Source organism: Rhopalosiphum padi, chromosome 3, assembly GCF_020882245.1.
Source record: "Rhopalosiphum padi isolate XX-2018 chromosome 3, ASM2088224v1, whole genome shotgun sequence".
In the NCBI taxonomy this organism is placed as follows: domain Eukaryota; kingdom Metazoa; phylum Arthropoda; class Insecta; order Hemiptera; family Aphididae; genus Rhopalosiphum; species Rhopalosiphum padi.
Window position 1 is genome coordinate 69363998 of NC_083599.1, and position 23424 is coordinate 69387421.

Sequence of the window (23424 nt, forward strand, 5' to 3'; positions counted from 1 at the left end):
AGATGAAATTTAAATTGTAATTTGTTTTTGATATTGTGAAGAAAGCAAATATATATGTTTATTATTATTTTTAGCCTTACATTTGTATAAATTATAAAATTATTTATTAATGACTAAGAGTATACATTAAGTAATATATTATCATAATAATTTAATAAATCTTTAGAACATTTTTCTTCATCTAAAGATCATTACATAATGTCTAATAAACATCGTATCACCCATAACTAACTTTTATTAACGATATTGTTAATAAAGTGATCTGAATAGTATGGTATTGGTTTCGTTATTATTGAATCTACTTCGAAATATCTACAAATGTTTTTCACAAGCACTGCTTAAATTCAAATTCAATTTGTTCATTGACCTAGACCTAGTTTTTTTATATGAGACGAAAGATCATGTAAATATTATCCACACTTTTTGTAGAGCAAGTAACTGATTCTTAAAATATTTTTCGTTTCTGTTTAACTGGTATTAAGTCTGAAAACTAGTTGACGGGCAATCTACGTAATTGTTGGCATTCTCTGATTAAGTCTGGCAAGTGTGAAACATTCTTCTTGTATACACGCAAATTAAATAAAGGCATATGATTATTGTTGATCTCTTGAATATCTAAGCAGGTTTTATTACGTTTAGATGTAGACGTAATCAATGAATCTGTTGATGAATATCGTCGAAACGGTGCATGGTCGATCACAGTGGTGAGTACGTCGAAATACTTGACATCATCCAATAGTGTTTGGCTCAGAAGTTGCCCCGCAATGGTTGTCGTCCAGTGATTGTAAGATGGTAGTCCGTATCAGTATTCGGTGTCCACCTAAAAATTAAATTACTTATTATTGTATTCGATAGACAATAACTCATATAAAGTCAATGCATTGATTATATAACAAATATTAAAAAGCTAATGTTCCACTGCATCCACTATGGTAACATTTTCTCGTGTAGGTCTCAAGAAGCTGGTGTATCATATTTGAGACAGCATTTAGTAAGTCCTTTAATCCTCCTTTTATTCAAAAAAATATTTTAAAAACAATTAAATATTAATTAAACATCTCATACTATTTTTTTTTCCCGGCTTTACGATCCATTGAGGATCTTTACCGCCAAAACTATCTCCTCCCATTTCTCTCTATCTTGCGCTATGATTTGCCAATTCGTCCTAACTTCTTGGCCTACCGCATTCCATATTTCATTTACGCTGTCTATCCATCTTCTTCGGGGTCTTCCCCTGGGTCTTTTCCCTGTTGGCGTCCAAGTCATTATTTCTTTTATCAGGCATCCTTCCGCACGCCATGCATGTCCAGCCCATTGCATTCTTATACTTTTAACATATTGTATAATATTTTCTCTTTTGTATAGGTTCTCGAGTTGTGCATTCGATCTTAATTCCCATTGTTGAGTTTCGGTATTAAATACTGGACCATGTATTCTTCTTAAGATTTTCCTTTCAAATCTACTTAGTTTTTCTTCATCACCTTTAGTTGTGGCCCATGTGGCACATACGTCAATACCGGTCTTATGTAACTTATATAAAGTTTTTCTTTGACATTTTTTGATATCAATTTTGATTTAAATATCGTCTCCATTGCAAAATAACATCGATTTGCTGCATTCATCCTCACATTAATTTCTTCGTGCATAATATTTTTGTTGTTTAGAGTTACACCAAGGAACTTAAATTCTTTAACTTGTTCGAATTCCTTATTTTCTATTTTAAGGTTGGAGCTATCCTCTGATCTTCTTGTTATTGCCATGTATTTCGTCTTCTCTTCATTTACTAAAAGACCCATATTTTTATTGCTTTCAGTAATTTCTTCAGATTCATTTGGACTTCTGTTCTAGTATTTCCAGTAAATATTATGTCATCTACGTATGCGAGTAGTAATCCTCTGTGAGGTGACCAGGCATCCCCGTTTGACATTTCACGTACCACGCTTTCCAATGCCATGTTAAATAATATGGGTGACATGGCATCCCCTTGTCTTAGTTCACTTTTGATTTCAAAAGCCATAGACACCTCATTCCCAAGTTTTACTTTACTATACGTTTCACTGTTCTATAATTGTACCATTTTGATAATTTTCAAAGGGATCCCAAATGTCTTGAGCGCCTCCCATAGTTTTTCCCTGTTCACGCTATCATAGGCCTGTTTATAGTCCATAAACACCATATGCAGGTCATTTGCGTATTCATAGTGCTTTTCCATTAGTTGTCTCACTACAAATATATGGTCTATGGTTGATCTTCCTTTTCTGAATCTACTTTGGTATTCACCTACAGTTTCTTCGGCGTATCTCTCTAATCGTTTTAATATTATTAATGATAGAACCTTGTATCCTGTATTTAATAGGGTTATCCCCCTGTAGTTTTTTACTTTTCTTCGATCTCCTTTTTTGAATATTGGGCAAATAAGTGTTTCTTTCCAGCTTTCCGCGAGCCTTTCTTCTTCCCATATTTGTAGAATTACCGAATGTAGTTCCCTTTCTACTTCTTGGCCTCCTATCTTCCAAAATTCAGAGTTAATCCTGTCTTCCCCTGATGGCTTATTATTTTTCAGAGTGTGTATTGCCGCTTTTGTTTCGTCCAAGCTAGGGGCAAGTACTTCCTGGTCTACTGTGTAATAAGCTCTAGTTTCTTTGTCGTTATTGTCATTATCTGGTATTTTATTTAGTAATTCTTTGAAATAATCTTTGAATTTGTTAACTATGATTTCTGGACCATATATCAGGGCACCACTTTCATCTATTAGGGATAGAATAGGCGGGACGAAGCCCCGTTAATTGTCTTGCACCTCTTAAAGAATTCTCTTGGATTGTATTTATATCTTTCGATTTCTTCAATCTTTGCTTTTTCCGACATTCTTTTCTCTTTTCTGATTAGCCTTGACACTTCTTTCCTTTTTATCTCAAATTCAATGATGTTTTCAGGTGTGGGTACCTGGATTGCTTTGATTCTAGCATTGTTACGGTCCTGGATTCCTTGTCTACAACGTTCGTTGAACCATTTATTCTTTTTTGGTTTTTGTGTGAATTGTATTATGCTCTCCGCGGTTTCTGTTATTGAGTCTTTAACTATATTCCATTTGTCCTCCAATTCTTCAATACTAGAACTTTTTTTTTATTTTAATTTTTCTTCTACTGTTTCCTGGTATTTTTTTCGTATTTCTTCTTCTTTAAGCTTCTTGATGTCAAATTTTCTAGTTGTTTTTGATTTTTTTTCATTATTCCACTTTGCTGCCATTTTACTCTTGAAGACTCCAATTAAAAGATAATGGTCCGAATCTACATCTGCTCCTCTATAGCTTTTAACATTTGTAACAATTGATTTGTATCTATTATTCATTAGTACATGGTCTATTTGGCTGGTGTATCTGCCACCTGGTGATATCCACGTATGTTTATATATATTCTTTCTGGGAAACTGCATGCTACTGATATTCATTCCTCTGCTTATAGCGAAATTTATCAGCTTTATCCCGTTATTGTTACTTCTTTCGTGAAGGCTAAGTTTCCCTACAACAGATTTATATATTTCTTCCTGTCCTATTTGGGCGTTAAGGTCTCCCATTATTAACTTAACACAATGGTTTGGTAGGGAGTCATAAGTATTTTTTAATGAATCATAAAAGATATTTTTCATTTCTTTGTCTGTCGTTTCTGTAGGAGCGTATGTACAAATTATTACCAGATCATGATGTTTCATATTTATTCGTAAGTAGCATATTCTCTCATTTACTACTATAAACTGTTTAACCTGCGGCATAATACTTTTATGAATCATAAATCCTACTCCGTTTTCATGTTTGTTATTCTTGTTTCCCCCGTACATAAACACCATATTGCCAGATGTGATACTTCCTTCTCCTGGCCACCTAGTTTCTTGTAACGCTATAAGGTGTATGTTATATTTTTCTACTACTTCTGTTAGCGTTTGAAGGGCTCCTACTTTGTATAACGTTCTCACATTCCAAATTCCAATCCTTAATCCATGTTGTCCGGTCCGATTCCAATGTTCATTATCCATAACTCTGTCCCGAGGCTTTTGTTTTGATTTCTTAACAAGATATTTTTACAGTGGCGGGTTGTTAGCCCGCCGCCAAACCCCCAACCTGGAGGGCCAGACTACCCCAACCAATTAAGATCAGGGTATGGAGAACTGAACCAATTAATTAAAGTCAGTTTGGTTCAGAGCTCGGGGCCCCGGGTTCGCCATACCCGTCGCACTGTTAGTGCTCCCCTGGGAGATCTCATTAAATTTTTTAAATATTATTTCATAAATAATGAAAAAAATAAAAATTTAAATATTATGTCATTATTAGCTTTAAATCAGTGATTCATAAAAGCAAAAAAAAAATTACTATATACGATTATTTTTAAAATATATTAAAATCATATTTACTATACCTTTTAATAACTCAGCCAGATTAATTGGTATAAATATTTTCGGAACTATGGTTTGTGTAGCTTCAATGTTACACGTATGATACTCTAAAATACTTGGTGCATTTTTCATCAGTATCTCTATTAAATTTGTAACATTAAACTCAGGATCCAATTCCATAAGACCACATATCAATCGCTTCTTACGTCCAGTATTTTCTAATATTTTTGCTCTTTTTTGATATTATTCTAAATCTGCACCATTGTTTACCATATATTTAGCAAGTTCTAGCATTGGACATTTTGAATTATCAACGTAGTTTGCAAAAATTGTAGAATCGATATAGCCAGTAGCAGTTGCTTGAAGTACAGCGTCAAATGGACAAGTATTGTTAAATTTGTATTTGATTGTTTTTCCCCTTATATTGAATGATGTAGGGTTTAAACAATTGCCGTTCTGTACATTATCAATTGTGATATTCAACTTTGACGTTCTTTTAGCTTTTATTTCGGGATGATTGATTAAGTACAAGGATTTTCTTTTCTTTGCACTTTTTAATTTGTTTTTCCAATTTTCTTTCAGTGTCAACTCAATTATTTCACTAGTGCTAGTTACTGCAATATCTTCTTCAGAGGTATCGGTATCGTTAATATTTCTTATCCAATAATTTTCGTCTACATAATCATAAGAGTTGATTTCTTCATCATCAATTGCTTTTTCTTTTTCAAATATTTCATCAAATTGATAATTTTTTCGTTTGTTTAAAATAATTTGGTTCTACAAATTTACAATTTCCATCTATTGAGTTATCCGTGCTATTATTCTCATTTACAATTTTATTTTGTTGTTCATCAGTGTTTCTCATTTCACTGTTAAATCCTTCACATTTTTACTTTTAAAATATACATTTTCATCAGTCACATTATCTTTTTCTTCAGTGTTAAATCCTTCATATTTTTTACTTTTAAAATATACATTTTGGTTGACTAAAGATATTTTGCTGCTTTTTCTATCTGTGTTCGCTTTTGTACTTGTTTCATAATTATTTTTACATCAACATCCTGATAATTCCATTGAACATCTTATAGCTTTTAAATGAGTTACGATAAATTTATCTACTCTCATTCTGGGCTTTCTTTTATCGATGATTGTTGATTTTAATTCGGAAAAATAACCCTCAATTCTTGCTGAAGATCCAATTTTATTGGGGCTTCGTAATATTTTTATCATAACTGCAGACCATAAAGGGAATTCCTTGCATATATTAATTAGAGGCATCACTAAATCTTTACAATAATAAGGATTTAATCTATTGCCTTCAACTGTTGCTTCAAGGATGACATCTTCATGAATCCCGTTAATCCATTTTCTTAGTTCTGAATTATGCGTATTATCTTGTGGTTCTTTTTCTAGGTCTCAATGAAAATCATTTAATATTTGTATCGCTTTAGAACTATCTGAATTAAATTGAAAGTTATCAATACCTGAAATCAAGTCTTCTAAAAATATTTTTGCTCTTTCAGCCGGTGTTTCATTTTTAGATGTGTCTGTGCCATACGTTTCAGCTGTTGCAAAAATTAATATGTTCCTTAGTATACAATCGAAATACTCAAGGCTTTCTGATTTTATTAATAATCCCATTGAACGGATGTAAAAATCTTTAATTTGTTTCCTCCTTGCAAGCTCTTCCATCTTCACAGCATATAATTTATATGAGCAACATCAATGTGAATTAAACATGGTGGGACATTTGTTTCTCTATTTATTAAACGTAAAAAACATGATTTTGAAAACTCTTCCAATGTCATTCTATTCGAAAATGCTCGAGTTGTAGCTCCTACAAGTGCTTTTGAATAGTCCAGTACACACTCGTCATGTGGCTTCATTCCTGGTGTTATCCAATTTTCCATCCAGTAGTAAATACTTAATACTTAACAACTAATTGGTATAAAAAAAATATGCTTATACATTACTACACTATTATACAAATATTTTGTTTAATGTTTTTTGAAGTGATGCTATCAGTGATCCAGTTGCATCAACAGTTATAGTTACACAATTTTCCTTGCGAATTTCCTTATGTACATGACATTGTAGCGGTAACCAATAATGCACAATGAACTTATCATCAAAAATCGTATGAATACTTACACTATGTTCAACACTGTGTTTAAGATGTTTAAGTTCTATTAACGATGTAATAGGGTCTGGTCCAGAAGTTCTTAGATTTAAATCTACAGAATCTTGTTTAGATTTTCTTAATACTTCTGAATTATATAAAATCGGAGGTTCATCATCGCCGTATTCCATATTTTCATCAGCATATTGACTTCTACATTGATCTGCACCTACATGTAGCAACTCATCACCTATTTCTTTACGTTTTGGGTTTCGGAGATAACGTGTTTCACATCTTTATGTTGTATCTCTGTTGTTTCAGATGAATAAAAATGACTTTGTTGTGTAATGAAATATCCTCTCCCTGAATGAGAAACCTGATGCTTTAAAATGCTATACGTGCATGTTAATTTGTGTTGCTTCCAAAACGTATATAAAAATAAATCAGTCCATACCAATTGTAATCTCAAATATTCTCGATTTCCTTGACGAGTTTGATACAATTTTGTTGATGGACAATCGGCGAACGCATAACTGTTTAGACTTTTTTTTTCCCGAAAGTGCAAATAATATAAACTAATGGTCGATTGTAGATATTGGTCTCACCACAGTTAATATATAAATTTACAAATATTGAAATATATATACGTATAATATAAATATATTACAGATTGCATGAAAATAAAATGTGTCTTAATTCAATGCAAATGATTCTAAACATTAAAATAATGTTATTTTCTAGTAAATAACAATAATTACCTAACAAACTAGTGATTATCGTGGTTTATTATTTTTTGGGTTTGATTATCGATAATTTCTACATACGATGGAAAATGTACACGTTGCGATTATGTTCTTTTTCTTTTTTTCTTGCTAGAATTATATTATGCACAACAGTACTATCATTTTTAATTCGTGTTCTCAATATTAAATATTCTCTCTCAGCAGTTTTGTGTTCATTTGACTGCTCATGCTTAACAATTTTTTCATGACCCTTACGAAAATTTGAAACCCCTTTAGATGGATTAGACCACTGATAATGATGTTGAGAAATAGTACGAAATAAAAAACATGGAAAGCAGAAAATTTTATTGCTACTTGGAGAATAAACTAACCAGTTACATTTACAAGGAAAATTTGACTTGGTTATTTTATCATACCATTTTAAAAGAAAGCTTTGACCATTTTCATTTTTTGGAAAAATAAAATGTTTTCCATCAATACCTGGCTGGCAAGGCCCTATTTCTATAAGAGCTCTTATTAAGGGTGTCGAAAGAATTGTTTCTTTAAATAAATCAGGATCTGAAGGATATTCTACAGATTTGTCTATCAAAATTGACTGTACTGAATCATAAGCTGAGTCGGTTGAGTTTAAGTGCTGTGGTATCACTAATTGTTCTAAAACAATCAAAAAAATAATGTTCACTATTAGGAATAGAATGTATGTTCTATAGTGTACTTTAATTAAAACACATATCATTTATTTTATATTATTTAAGCAATAAATACTTCAATACTTGGATATTATATAAAAAAATAATTAGATACAAGGAATGAGAATACAAAAGAAATAATATTCATATTCATATATATATATATAATTTAAAATTATATTAAATGTTACTTAATTTGTAATAAATTTATAATATTTTATTTTATTTACCTTCAATTTCATTAGGAACATTAGGAACATTATCTTCGTCTAAATTTGTTACAACTACTGGGATTTGATATTTTGATACTGTATTATTTTCAGTATTTAAGGTGGTAGATTGATCTAAAATATAGATAAATCAATTTATTATAATATGATATCTATAAATTAAAGGTGCTGGTAAAAAAAACATACCTAGTTATTATTTATGTTATTTAATTATTGTTTAAATTATTAGTTTATAATCAAATATATCTAATAATAATAAATAACCAATGATTAACTTAAATTACTGAATTAATTTTAGTTTCTAATACTCATCTTTGTCCTCATATTGTTTAAAACAAAAAAATCCCCGATGGGTAATGAAAAACTATTGTTAAATATTAACTACTCAATAGGTACCTAGTACTTAATAATATAAATAATATAATATAGTATAAGTATAATATTATATAATTAATAGAATACTACCTTGTTTTTTAAATGATTGAACAAAGGATAAAATACTTTTATTTCCTTTTACAGATTTTTCTTTTTCTTTCATAATTTTTCTCGCCCCACCTGAGAGACGAGGTTTTTTTGTAGGTGGCTGATACAATGGTTCCATACTTGGAAGTTAAAATTTAAAATTTACAACTGCTTATAATTTAAAAAATAATTATTAAAACCACCAAACACAATTCACTTAATATAAACAGTCCTGTCATTCGTGATGGACGTCCGATGATGACAATATTATGATGTATGGCAATTTGATTGTATGGCAATCAGGAATATTCCGAATATCATATCATTATGGTGTGGTCGACTACGGATTTACACCAGATTATTTATAAATAGTTTCATTAGTTCTGGGAACGCGCATGTCGCAACCGGCGTACACAATTTTGTATTGATAGTATTTTCGTATAATATTATTACTAGTGTCTAGTATTACTATATCAATAGACATATTTATAATATATATATATATATAATTATAATATTTATATAAATTACTATTTAGCGATAAGACTTATTTTCAATTTGTAAAATTAATCTAATTTTATCGGCGCAGCGATGCGGGATGGTATGGATACGTCGTACTCGTACATAATAAAATATGGTTAATTCAACTGTCTACTAAAACGATATAATTTAACATAATATAAATTATGAATTGAGAAAATGTAAATTTGTTATTTATTTGTGAATTAAATCCAAAGGGTCTGACGCGGCCCCGCGCAAAGACCGTTTGAATTCAAACGGCATTTGCGCGGATAGTCTCGCCGTAAGCCCTCTCTCAACCACAAGTTGACGACGGACGACGCCGACGCGCGACGATCCGCGTCGGAGCGTCGGACCCGCCGCGACCGTGAACCGGCCCTAGACAAAAACCAGTCATTTCCACCGCACCGTACGCGACAGACCTTTTTGCGCCGTACCGTGCCCACCTGCATTACATACACTCATATCTCACGATTTAGTTTTTTTTTCACGTTGGTGTTTTTTTTGTATTCTGCCACAATAATAAAAACCACCCTTTTTTTCAACCCCAAACAGACTTGTGTTTTTTATTTATTCATCTTTCCCCCGTGCTCCTCCCGTGTGCCGTTCAACCACCATCCGACGCTACCTCACCATCATCCAGTGACAACCGTAGGTACGCGTCAGGTCCAAGTGTCTTACTAGGTACTCATGATCTGAAAAGAAGAAAATTCACCAAGAGGCCAATTTGGTCAGGAGATATTAACTGTGGGTCAGCTGACCTCCTGAACCCCCCCTAGATCCGCCCCTGACTATTATAGTTAAACTATAGATAATATTTTTGTCAGTCTTTCACGGTACGCATCGTATCGACATCGCCATTATATCGTCATACTATTTTTGTATGTTAAAATATTCGTAAAACATTGTGTTAATTTTCTTTATTAATAAGATGAAATATGGATGAACTTGAAATGGAAAACAAATTTAATAACATTATATCTGATAAACTTAGTGATAATAATTCCTTTCTAACCATTGATGAGTATAATATTCGTATTGAACAATTAAAACATTCAAAATTTTTGTTGAAAACGCTAGGAGGAAAAAAGTCTATGAAAGATTACCATATGGTACGTAAATATGATATTTTAACAATAAATAATAAAGAGCGTCTTATTAAACCTGTAAATGACGATACTATACTCTATTACGTTACAATTGACGAGTTGTTCAATATTTTGCATTCGACTCATTCTACTATTGGCCATGGCGGAAGATGTAGAATAGATTCTGAATTAAAATCAATATATTGCAATATCACGAATGAAACTATTATGGCATATTTAAACCTATGCACACATTGTCAAAAAAAGTTATCAAATCCTAAAAGAGGTTAGTTTCGAAACCTATTTTACATTCCACCTTCAATTCAAGATTTCAAATCGATTTAATTAATATGCAATCACAAAATATTAATGGATTCTACTTAATTTTAAATTATCAAGACCATCTTACGAAATTCGTGATACTTAGACAGGGCCGTCCCAAGGTTTTTCGGGGCCAGGGGCAAATTAATTTGGGGGCCCTTTGACCATAATAATAAAATATGATAAACAAAATACTCACTGAGAATAACAAAATGTTTATAAACGTTATTTTTCCAAACCTTAACCAATCAAGCTCATTTAAATTCGTGTACCTATAGCATTACATACTTACATAATAGAATTTAATATTATTCATATTATTTATATCAATATTATTCAATACATTATTAGCAATGTATTACCATGTATACAAAAAACTAAAATTTATTCCTAGATATAAATATTCAAAGAAAATATTAACTTGGATGTTTATAGGATTAAATAAATAGATAAGGTAGATTAAGAAAATTAAAAAAAATGTTCATATATTATTTTATTATTTTAAATAAAATATTAAAATGTATATCAGAACAACAGATAAGGTAGATTAAGAAAATTAAAAAAAATGTACGTATATTATTTTATTATTTTAAATAAAATATTAAAATGTATATCAGAACACCTTTTTCCTAGCTTTTTTTCAGCAAAGCTGTCAATAATATCATCATAATCTAGGGTCTTTGCCAACTTGTGTTCGATGGAGAGAAGTATTAAATGATTTAAGCGGTTTTCTGCTGTAGTTGAACGTAAATAACTTTTTATTAATTTCAGTTTACTGAAAGATCTTTCTCCCGTTGACACAGACGTGGGAATGGTAGAAAGTATTCGAAGACAAATACATATTTGAGGTAGTATATTTTGAAGTCCTTTCTTATATATTTGATTAAGAATAGAAATCGATGCAATTTCGCTATCGTTAAAAATAATTGTTGATACTTTGTGTATTTTGAAATAAATTCGTAGTTCCTCTTTTAATACATTAGCACACACGTCATTAGGATATACACTTGAAATTATATTAGCTTGAGCTTTGAAATATTCAGCACTTGGTTCTTCTGTATCTGGTGGATTGATTATTGAAGAAAATGTGTTTGTTATTTTCTCCATAGTTGCTTGAATACCATAAATATCTGATAAAAGCCTATCTAATGCGGTTACAAACACTTCAACTTTAAATTTGTTTTCAATATCATGGAAAGGCTGTTCATCTGAAATATCATCGTGAAAATGTTTTTTTCTTCGAACTCTTGAAGTTATCTTAAATTCTGTCGTTAAATTCAAAGTGGAAGCTACTGATTTCGACTCCAGTAATAAATCATTCCAAGAGTCTTTTATCTGTTGAATTTCTGTAGCTAATTGTTGAAAATGCATTGAACTTTCATCTATGGAAGTTTTTTTGCTCTGAAGAATTTTATTTCGATCATCAATACACTGAAGAACCTTGTACCAGATAGTTGTTAACAATATAAATTCAAAGGAATGTAACCATGAAATCAGACCAACTGCTTCAGTATGATTATCTGCAGGTAGATTAATTTCATTTTTAACACGAACAAGTGAATTTAGAATACCGGAATAATTTTTAGATAATGGACGAACAGCATCAATTCTGGCACTCCATCTAGTAGCTGATATTGAATGTAGTGAAAGACCAGCAGTTTCTTGAAGTATCTTCCATCTTGATGGACTACAAAAAAAAAAGTTGTATAGCTTTTGAATGTTTCCAAAAAATGTTTTTACTTCTAGGCTGGTTTCCATTGCATGTACTCCACATAGATTTAAAGAGTGAGCACTACATGGTGAAAACAAAGCTTGAGGATACTTCTCTATTATTTTACTTTTCACGCCGTTGTATTTGCCAGACATATTTGCTGCATTATCATAACCTTGGCCCCTGCATAGTGCTAAATCTAAATTGCATTCAACTAAAATTTCTTCTATTTTGTTTGCAATATCAGCTCCTGTTTTTTTTTCATAGTCAACCATTGTTAGAAATCGTTCTTGTATATCCCAAGTTCCAGCATTTTCAAAAACATATCTTATAACGAATACCAATTGTTCCTTGTGTGACACATCTGGAGTACCGTCTACAATAATTGAATAATATTGACATATTTTTATTTCTTCAATAATTTTTTGTTGAACTTTTTTGGCACAAATTTCCAAAAACTCATTTTGACTTCGTGGAGATAGATAGTGAGCAGACATTTTTTTACCACTGTCTTTATATTCCTTAATAGTGTCCAAATGATTTTTCATTGTTTCGCTGTAATGACTAACTTATTTTGCAGTTGAAATAAAAAGTCCACAGTCATCATGATCGATCGTTGAGTGTATGCCTCTAAATGGCAAATTATTTTCTGCTAAAAACAATGTGATATCTACTACTATCCGAAGGAGTTTTCTCCATTTTTCTTTCTCTGTGTTAATAGAAACTTGCAAATCTTTGTCGATCCCTTTCCTACCATTTATTGCTTCTACCAAGTCCTTCCATAATAAATATCTTTCTATGTGCTTCGTATTCCCTTCGTGGTTATCGATCTTGTCATACAGTTTTCTCCAATTATTTTCAATACCATTTCTACATAAACCCGATGGCTCAAATTCATCATCTCTTAAAAAAAGACAACACGGAAAGCAAAATAAAGCATTTTTTAGTGTACTCCATACAAGCCAGTCGCGTTTTACTGTTTCTTTATTAGGTAAGGTTTTTTGTAAAAGTGAAATCGGAAAAGAGCGATTCTCATGTTCATCATGGGGAAACTTTGATGGCATAGTAGGTGGACCAACTGCAGCTAAATAGTCGCGATCTGACAAACTAAGTTTTTTCCAAGTTGCTGGATCGTTACTTAATTTAAACATTTCGTCAGATTGTTTGTTATAATTGGCTTCAATAATGCCTTTGGAACAAAATATATTACTGTCAATAACATTTTTATCTAATTCCTTTACACTTTCATTCTCGTTCATTGGTATACATTTAACTACCTCATTATTTTGTGTGTTAATAACGTTTTCATTAATTTCTTTTGGATATGGAACAACTGTATCATCAATTTTACTTTTTTTGGACTCTCCTACATGAATATTTACGGTTTTTTCATTTTCTAATACTTTGGGGTCATCAACATCACATTGTTGCTCGTTTATATCATTTTGAGCCAAGTTCCTACTTGACGTACACCAACCGAAATCATGTAAATGACGTTTTCCTTTATCTTCTTTAAGTTTTTTTTCATTTTTTGCCTTCTTCTTCGCAGCACCCGATAAATACACACGCTTCATTATTTTTTTTATTATTAACAACTCTAAAGTCACACAACATAAGTAGTGTAAGTAAATTATATTAATTTAATTAATTGTTTTAAATAAATTATTAGAAATTAAATTAAGTAATCGAATGCGGTAAACGGAAAAAAAGTCTCCCGTTTAAATAATATAATAGGATATATTTTATTCAATTATAAACCACATATATAAATGAATACATTTTTATATTTTTTAAATAATATTATTATAATATTTTATAATATGTTTTTTTCTCCCAGTCCGCCACTGGAAAATGCTATGAAATATTTAGATAACAAGTAAAAAAAAATTTAAAAACATTTATCTTCAATAAATTTAACATGTAATTATGAATGTAAATAGGTATAACCGTATTAGGGTATAATTTAGTATTATTCTATAAGTACAGGTAGATATAATGATACAGACTATAGCTTAATGTCCCAATACGAAGATAGACTACTTTAAAGACTAATAGAAATATTAAAAATTAATCATTTTAATAAAAATAAAGAATAATATGTACATATTTCAATCAATTATTACTTACTAATATTGATGTTTCTGCTAATCGCTATTTACTGTGCTAGTAATAAATTTATAAAAATACAGGGACACTGTGTTAGTGTGGTACACATCGACTGTCGAGTAATTAGCAACCGAATGGTGCGGCCGTGTAGGTTGTGGTTTACTATACAGAATAGTCAATTCTACAATGTATCGGTTATAGGTTTTTGTCTAAAAATATCGAGTGCTGCGTGCACCATCGCCTATCGTAGCAAATCAAGTATCGTTATCGCGATCTATCCACATTATACTACACACATATACTATACACATTATACTAATATATTAAAATATTATTAAGTAGAAACGACGGCATAGACGAGCGGTGCGGTGGAGGAGATTGTTTTGACTACGTGACTGGACGTCATGCTCTTACTCGCGCATTGTATGACTGTATAAGACAGTAATAAATTATATTTTAATTTTATTTTAAGTATTAATATTATGTGGATGACGCAAAGCAGATTATTTTTGTCTCAATAACGGTGGTCGGTGATAGTTCTTTGTTTTTAATTATTATACATCAAGACTTTTTGGGGGCCCCCTAAAAATATTACAACAATGGGGCCTGGGGCAAAATGGTCCCATTGCCCCCCCCCCTCTGAACGGCCCTGTACTTAGAGCTTTATCGAGTAAACGTGCGGAAGAGATCGCACACAATTTGTTAGATATTTATACAACTTTCGGGGCACCGGCCATTCTACATTGAGACAATGGCCGAAAATTTGTTAAATCAATAATTAACGAGCTTCATTCCATGTGGCCAGATGTAAAAATAGTACATGGCAAACCTAGACACAGCCAAAGTAAGGGTCTGTAGAGAGAGCTAATCGTGATGTCGAAGACATGCTAGCAACATGGATGGCACAAAATAAAAGCAAAGATTGGCCTTCGAGGTTAAAGTTTATACAATTTCAAAAAAACTATGCATTGCATTCAGGTATAAATATTATTTTGTAATATATTATATTAAAAATATTTAATATTGTTAAATAATGTTTTTTTCTATCAAATTCAATATGAAAGGCATTGGAAGGTCAATGTTTGGGTGCAAAGCAAAAGTTGCATTCCACAAGGAATCTAGGTAAAAATGTCCGTGGTAAAATTGTCCAAAACCAATAATGTTCACGGTAAAATTGTCCAAAACCAAAAATGTCCATGGTAAAATTGTCCAAAATAAACTAAGTAAAAGACCTCGTTAAAAATATTTACTACATTGATTATAATAATATTTAAAAAAATAAATAAACAATTATTTCATTATTGCGGTAGTCAGATATGAAAAGTGTATTTATACAACATTGATTATAATATTTAAAAAAATAATTAATAATAATTAATAATTCTTTCATTATTGAATATAAAATATAAATAAAAAAATTTATTATAAAAATGTCCAAATAATTGTTAATAATTAATATTTCTTTCGTTATTGAATATAAAAATAAATGAAAAAATTTTTCAAAATAGTATCTGCCAAAACTTTTTTCAACATTTTGTAAATCATATCTTTTAGAGTTTTACCTCCTACTCTAGTAAGTTCAATAACCTATAATTTACAAATTATTACAGTATTATTTCAAAAAATACATTAAAAATAATTACTCATAATTTATTACCACTTTATTCTTAAAACCTTCTTCATATTGTAATCTGTGTTCTAAATCATCGAATATATCTTGCGTTATTATGGGCCACGTGGATACAAAATAGTCAATTTCTTCAGTAGAAATGGTATTTAAATTTGAATATTGTTTTTGTGCATCAATATTAGACAATTGCTGTAAAATTTGTTGTTGAACATCAGAAATTTTCATAACTTCAACTTTGATATATGCCAAATAATTGAGAAATATTTTGTTGTTTACTAAAAGTAAAAACAAAATATAAGTATGAATTAACTTAAATTAAAAAGTATATTTTTTTGTGTTTTGTTATTTTAAATTATCCACAAATACATCATCCTAATTATGACAATATATCATAATTTATAATGTGATAATAATTTTAATACTTAATACTGTTAACGTGGGGTTATGAATAATACTAAAACATTTAAAAATATTTGTAGAATACACATAAACACCTCAGAAATTAACAAATTTATTTTATGTATCTATAAAGCTATATTAATAATAGCTGTATTAAAAATATCATATATGTATGGTAATCATTTTAATTTTATAGTCTAAAAAAAATATACAATGTAATTACATTCTTAATTATATTTTTAATATATAGGTAGGTAGTTTATTATTAATTATTCTTTTTTTTTATTATTATTAAAATGATTGTATTTAAAACAAATCAAAAATATCTCTCCTGTACTACAGAAAAAAAATATGTTTTATACTTATAGTTAAATTTATGTTAATTTAAAATAATATATCGATAGTGACAAGGCAAAAGGGTCTAAGCGACATAATTCATAGTTTTCAGTAGAGCCAAAAAATCTTTTTTATAGTAAGAATATGGAATTTTTTCATAGAATACTTTTTTTTTGTTTGTATGTTCTTTATGTATAATCATAATTTTAATTAACCTCAAATAATTATTTACATGTATATACCGTAATTTAAACAAGTATTTTTAATAATTTTGGCGCTTAAGCCCAATTTTTTTTACATTTATTATATCTACGATGCTTAACCCCTATTATTTAACTTAATTTAGGTATATGATGATACTAATGAATTTATCTCCATATTTTTTAGTGATAACTATTTTTATTTAAAACCAATATAATAATATTATGTAACATGTTCTTCAAAATAAGATACTTATAAGTTATAAATATTTTCTGTAAAAAAAAAAAATATGAAACTATATTAAAAAATTAATAATTATGATAAAAATAATGTAAAAAAAATGTATATCCTTCAATAGTAAATTAATAACAACAACATAAAAAGTTACATTTTATCACATGACTTAGTTTATCAAAGTTAAATAAAAATAAAAGAATTACTTATTTCTAGACTTTATTTGATACTGAAAATATGGTTAAAATAACATTAAACAACTTATTTTTTTTTTAATAAAAAACATAAACAATTACTAAATTCCTGTGTAATAATTATATAGTGTATAATATAGACTAATAGTCATTGTTATCGACGATTTTCTGGTAAAAAGAACCATTTCAATGCTAAAAATAAACGCAAACAAAATCTAATTAAGCTGATGTCAGTTGTACTACAATCTTATCATTCCTATCACAATTATGTTTAGAAATACTTTATATACGCAGGAAAAATGTAGGTACGAGCATGTCACCAAATACTATAAATGACAATACGGGACAACTAGTGTCAAAAATCGCAACACTACTGCTGTACTTCAACCGATGGACCAGGGCGTTATAAGGAACATTAAAGCTCATTACCGGAATCAGTTGGTACTTAAAATGATTGAGAATTATTGAGAATCAAGTAGAATCAAAAATAACTGTTTTGGATGCCATAATAATACTGGATAAAGCTTGGTGTAATATAACATCGACGAGGATTGCTAATTGCTTTCGGCATGCAGGATTTTGTAACGTTACGACTGATACCACACAGCTACAAGCAGACAATGGTTTGATTAATGACATCAATGAGGACTACGTCCAAATTGATGACGACCTCATAACGTCAGAAATTTCAGCGGATGAAGATATAGTCAAAAATATCATGGCCAGCCAACAAGTTTAGCCAGATAATGATACTGATATCGATGAGCTTGATGATGAGTTTGAAATTGTGCCGTCAATATCCGAAGTTCGTGCTGCATTGAGGACTCTAGAAAAATTTTATTACACAAAATATGAGAGTACAGATGCTGAAAGAAATAAAAAAAGTCGTCAGTTTTATTATTGTATTTCCCGCTTTTAATCGGTTACAACGAATGCTCGTTCTAACCGCATATAAAGGTGGATACACACCGGAGCATTTAGGTGTAATGTAAAATCGTAATGTAACAAAGTTCGTGCTCGCTTGAATGTTACGATGTTACAATGACCAGTATGTACGTTTAGAGCCGAGCACTACTGTGTATCGGTTGTTCGCTGGTCTATCCATCAGTTATTCACAGTTTGTTCTTGAGTTCACATCGTATGCAATGTTTACTATTAATTTACAAGTCGCTAGCGCATCATTTATTTTAATTCATTCTATTATAAAAAAAATAAAAAATAAAAAAAAAGCGAAAGAAGATGGTGGCAAACAAATTTAATGAAGTCTAGGGACATATGTAGTGGATCAAATTTATTAAATTGTCTTCAGCATAAGGAAATAAGCGGATAATATAGAAATTTCATTAGAATGTCGTCTACTGATTTTGAATTTTTAATAAATTTAATTGGTCAAACAATTTCAAAACAAGATACGAATTTCCGAAAAGCCATTCCTGTGCAAGAAAGGTTAGCTGTTACCTTACGGTTTTTGGCAACCGGTGAATCCCGTGACTTCCCACGTCGCCGACTCTCAATTCGCCGACATCCCAGTTCGCCGACTATTTATTTACATGTTCCCAATTTGCCGACTTATTAAAAAATAAAAGTATATATAAATTTGTCATGTATAAATGGTTATTAATACATTGTCAGTAGATATATTATATAAAAATAAAAGTAGGTTATGCTATATTATTATACATAGAGCTAAGGCATATATTCTTCGAACAGTATTTTTACTTCATCATTGTGTATAATAATCGTGCACTAATCCAAATGTTTGTACTTGACGCCATATAGATTTCCCAAAATGAAAAAGGCATCCTTTTATTTCTGTGTAATATAAAAGAGAGATAAAGAGCATAAAACTAAATATAAATAAATATATGAATTTAATATATTATAAAGTATAAAAATATGAATATAAAATATATATATATATTATATAATATGTTAATATATATATTAATTTTTGAAATAATAACATACCATAACCATTGGCACTATAACACCCATTACAAAACAGTGTAATGTGTGTATTTGCATAAATAATAGGGGGACGGATTTAAATGTACCATCCACTGTCGGCGAATCGTAAAAATTGAAACTTTATTAATAATTTGTCGGTGAACCAAGACGTCGGCAAACTAAACTGTCGGCAAAAAGGGAATATTTTAAAAATATTTTAAAACTGGTATATTTGTCGGCGAATTGGGATTCGGCAAAGTGGGTATAAAGTATAAACCGTGAATCCTATCAAAGTTTGCAGTACCTTTTTAAAATGTCAAAACAAGTTATTGGACAGATTGTTCCCGAGGTATGCCAAGCAATTGTGGAAGCATTAAAAGAAAATATACAGGTAAACTTGTTATATGAATATTTTGAATTATATTTTAACAATTTTTAACATAGTTTGAAAACAAATCGATAAAATAAAACATAACTTTTTCCTCTTCAATTTTTACTAGTATTAATAATAATAAAAATAATAACAAATTTTAATAAATGTATCATATTGTAAACACTTATTATAATAATAAAAAAAGAAATAATAATCTTTATAAATATAACTTCTTAAAATTTTGTTTAATTTTAATATTAATTGAAAGATGAATTATTTGAGCTAAGATCATTGGCAGTAGGATTGGGGGAAGGGTTAGTGTTGTACGTAGGAGGCGAAGAGCTTGGATTATATGTAGAAGGCGAAGGACTAGAAATGTAAGTAGAAGGTATAAGGTTGTAGTTAGAAAGTGATGTGTTGGAATTGTGTGATGATAATGGTTGTATGTGAAGAGGCTGGATTTGATTTAGATTATTAGGATAGTTGTATTCGTAGAAACCTTGACAAGCTTTAAATATGATGTTGCCAAATTCATGTTGAACCGCATTTCTGGTTTGGGGAGAAAAACTTTTTAATTTGTTTTCGATATACTTTCCATATGCACTACATTCAGTTTCTTCAACGGGTTTTGCCGCAGAAGTTAAAATTAAAAATGCTTGGTCAAACATATAGTTATCATAAATTTTATTTATTTTTTTTGGACGTGTTGACGGAATATTAAAAATGACCGAATCATCTTGGCTTGTAGTGGACTGTAAAACATCTTCGGTTTCCTTATTTTGGCTTTCAGTGTCCACATTTTATAAACCTAGATAACTAATTTATATTCTAAGAATCTTAACACAACTTTTTAATAACAATATTGTTAATTAAACATTTTAGAAATAGTTCACCTAAAATATGTATTTAAGTTATATGTTTATTATTTGTTTAATGTCAATACATACAATTTAGTGATTTTTTTGTAAATAACATAGTAAAAGTTAAATAAATAGGTGGTATCTTATAACATGACTATGTTTTACCTAATTATAAATAAATATTGATATTACATATTTTATATACGAAAAATGTTGTATGTTAAATGCTATATTTAAAATATTTCTAAAAATTGTTGATAACGTAAGACATATAATATTATAGATGAATAGGGTGCGGATTTTCATATAAATACATAATTTTATTGAATACAAATTTCTCAATTCTGATTTAAAATAAGCACGTTTCATTACACCCTGAATCAAATGAGACATTTTTATTTTACATTTTTTCATATATTTTGATGTAAATCATATTTTTAAATATTTCACTAATATTTACATATTTCGTAAATATTTTGCTTTTTCATACCTAGGTATACAATTTTTATTTGTACCTAATAAAATTATTATATTGAAATTTTGATCTATCAGCTTGTATTGATTTACGGAGTGGTTATAAATAAGAGATAAATGATTAAGTTATTAGCGGGAGATTACAATTCTAATGTAGTCATAATCTCCAAATGTATGTTGTATCCAATTTTTTCAAAAAAAAAAACAATGAAGATGATTAGATGAATTAAATCCAATAAAAAACGTAAATAAAAAAAAACCAATTTTTTTGTAAATTTGTAATTTTTTTTTTAAATATTTCAGGTTTTTTAATATATATTTTGCCAAATATTAGAACATAAATATTTACCTTTTTATTACATAAAAATCCGCGCCCTATTGACAAACAATTTTATACATTTTAAACAACAAAATAATTAGCAAATATTCTTAATTATGACGAATTTTGTCAATATTTGAACTTAAAACGCTATTGATATAATAAATAATATTTGAACAAAAACAATTTAAAAAATAAAATTTAAGTAGTTAATATTTTCTATAATAATGCGATAACTTGTATACTTATATTATTATTTAAAAAATTTTAGATTCCTACGACACCTGAAGGCTGGTTAGCTATTGCAAAGGGGTACGAAGGTCGTTGGAATTTTCCTCATTGCTTAGGTGCAATGGATGGAAAATATGTACTCCTACAAGCTCCTTTTCATAGTGGAACCTAGTATTATAATTACAAAGGACATTTTAGTATTGTATTATTTGCACTCGTCGATTCCAACCAAGGGCGCCCATAGGTAAATTCTCAAGGGGGGGACAAAATCTTAATTTATCAATACATTTATAAATAGGAATAGGAATAGGAGATAGGAAGAGGTCTACTGCTAATTATTATGCTATTACATTATATTATGTAAATCAAACTGGAAGATTATGAAATGATAATTATTTAACCAATTAACCATAAAAGTAATTAATCGAATTTTTATTTAATTAAAAACATAAATTGGACACTGAAAACAATTAATTATATTTATTAAAATATTAATTTACAAATAAAAATTGTAAATTTCTTTTTTTAATACCAAATATGTTTATTACTTCTTCTATATATTCATTCTTTTTATCATTAATTTTTTCCCTGTGTACACTTATCATACATAACCCGTCAAGTCTATCTTCACTCATTGTAGATCTCGTCCATGTTTTTACTCTTCGTAACGTACTAAATGATCGTTCTACAGTGCATGTTGTAGGTGGTAATGTAATATAGATCATTATACATTTCTTGACGGCAGGAAAAAATTCACACTCCACCAATAATTTTTTATAATCTTCCATTGTATCATTTATAAATGATTGTGATTTTAATTGCCAATAATCATACCAAATTAAACCATTAACTTTTATATTAGGTATTTTAAAATGATTTTCAATATCTTGAAGTATGTTCAAATATTCATTTTTTTGTAGTTTAATCATTTCATTTGGAAGCAACCAACATAATTTAAATGGAGTCTCATTGTTTTCATTAAATCTATTATTTAACGAACTAATAATAGAGTCTAAATATGGTATATATATGGATACTCTGTAATAATCTTTGATAGAATCATTTGATGAACAATTATGATTTGATCGTTGACTCTGATGATTTGTTCTTCGAGGTATTTTAAGTACAAAATCTAAGCTATTTGCTGCTTCAGTGATTTCCTCAAAAATTGTATTAAAATACTCTATGCTGTTTTCTCTATGTTTATTCAATATGCCAAGATGTTCTGTTTTAACAAATTTATGAACAGAATGAAGATTAACACTTGTACCTTGTAATTTGGTCACAACTGGTTCTAGAACAGAAGAGTAATAAGCAATTACTTTTAAACTAATCAAAAAAGTACTATTTGATGTGGCTGATGAAAGTTGGAACGCACGATTTCTTGTAACAGTATTTGCTTCTGAACTAATAGATAACTTTTCAAGAACATTTTTAATTTCAATAAAATTGTTATCAAATAACCGTATACATTTGTACTTTTCTGACCAACGTGTCTCACAAAATAATGGAATATTTGGAATAAGTTTTCTTCTCAAAATACTTTCTCTAAAAAACTTAATTATTTCCTTTACAGTACCAATAGTATTTCTGATTTCAGGAATTGAATTTTGATCGTTAACTACTAAATTGAGTTTATGTGAAGCACAATGAAAATAACAAGCAGTTGGATATATTTTTCGGATAATTGCCTGTACACCATTTTCTTTGCCACTCATGGTTGAACAACCATCAAATCCTAAGCCAACAAGTTTCAACATATTTAAACCATATTTTTCTGTCGATTCTAATATACTTTTTGATACACCTTCTGCATTTAAAATATGTATTTCACTAAATCCAATAAATTCCT

General features: G+C 29.4%; 2 protein-coding genes and 1 pseudogene across 2 annotated transcripts; all 3 read right to left on the bottom strand.

The window, feature by feature from the left end:
• Nucleotides 1-249: 249 nt before the first annotated feature.
• LOC132925509 (uncharacterized) lies at nt 250-802 on the bottom strand (annotated as a pseudogene).
• Nucleotides 803-3123: 2321 nt separating this feature from the next.
• LOC132925510 (craniofacial development protein 2-like) lies at nt 3124-4029 on the bottom strand. Its single transcript, XM_060989901.1, has one exon. The coding sequence runs from the start codon at nt 4027-4029 to the stop codon at nt 3124-3126; it is 906 nt and encodes a 301-aa protein (XP_060845884.1).
• An 8808-nt stretch (nt 4030-12837) lies between these two features.
• Nucleotides 12838-13842, bottom strand: LOC132925511 (zinc finger MYM-type protein 5-like). Its single transcript, XM_060989902.1, has one exon. It carries the CDS (start codon nt 13840-13842, stop codon nt 12838-12840), a length of 1005 nt encoding a protein of 334 aa, XP_060845885.1.
• Nucleotides 13843-23424: the final 9582 nt, after the last annotated feature.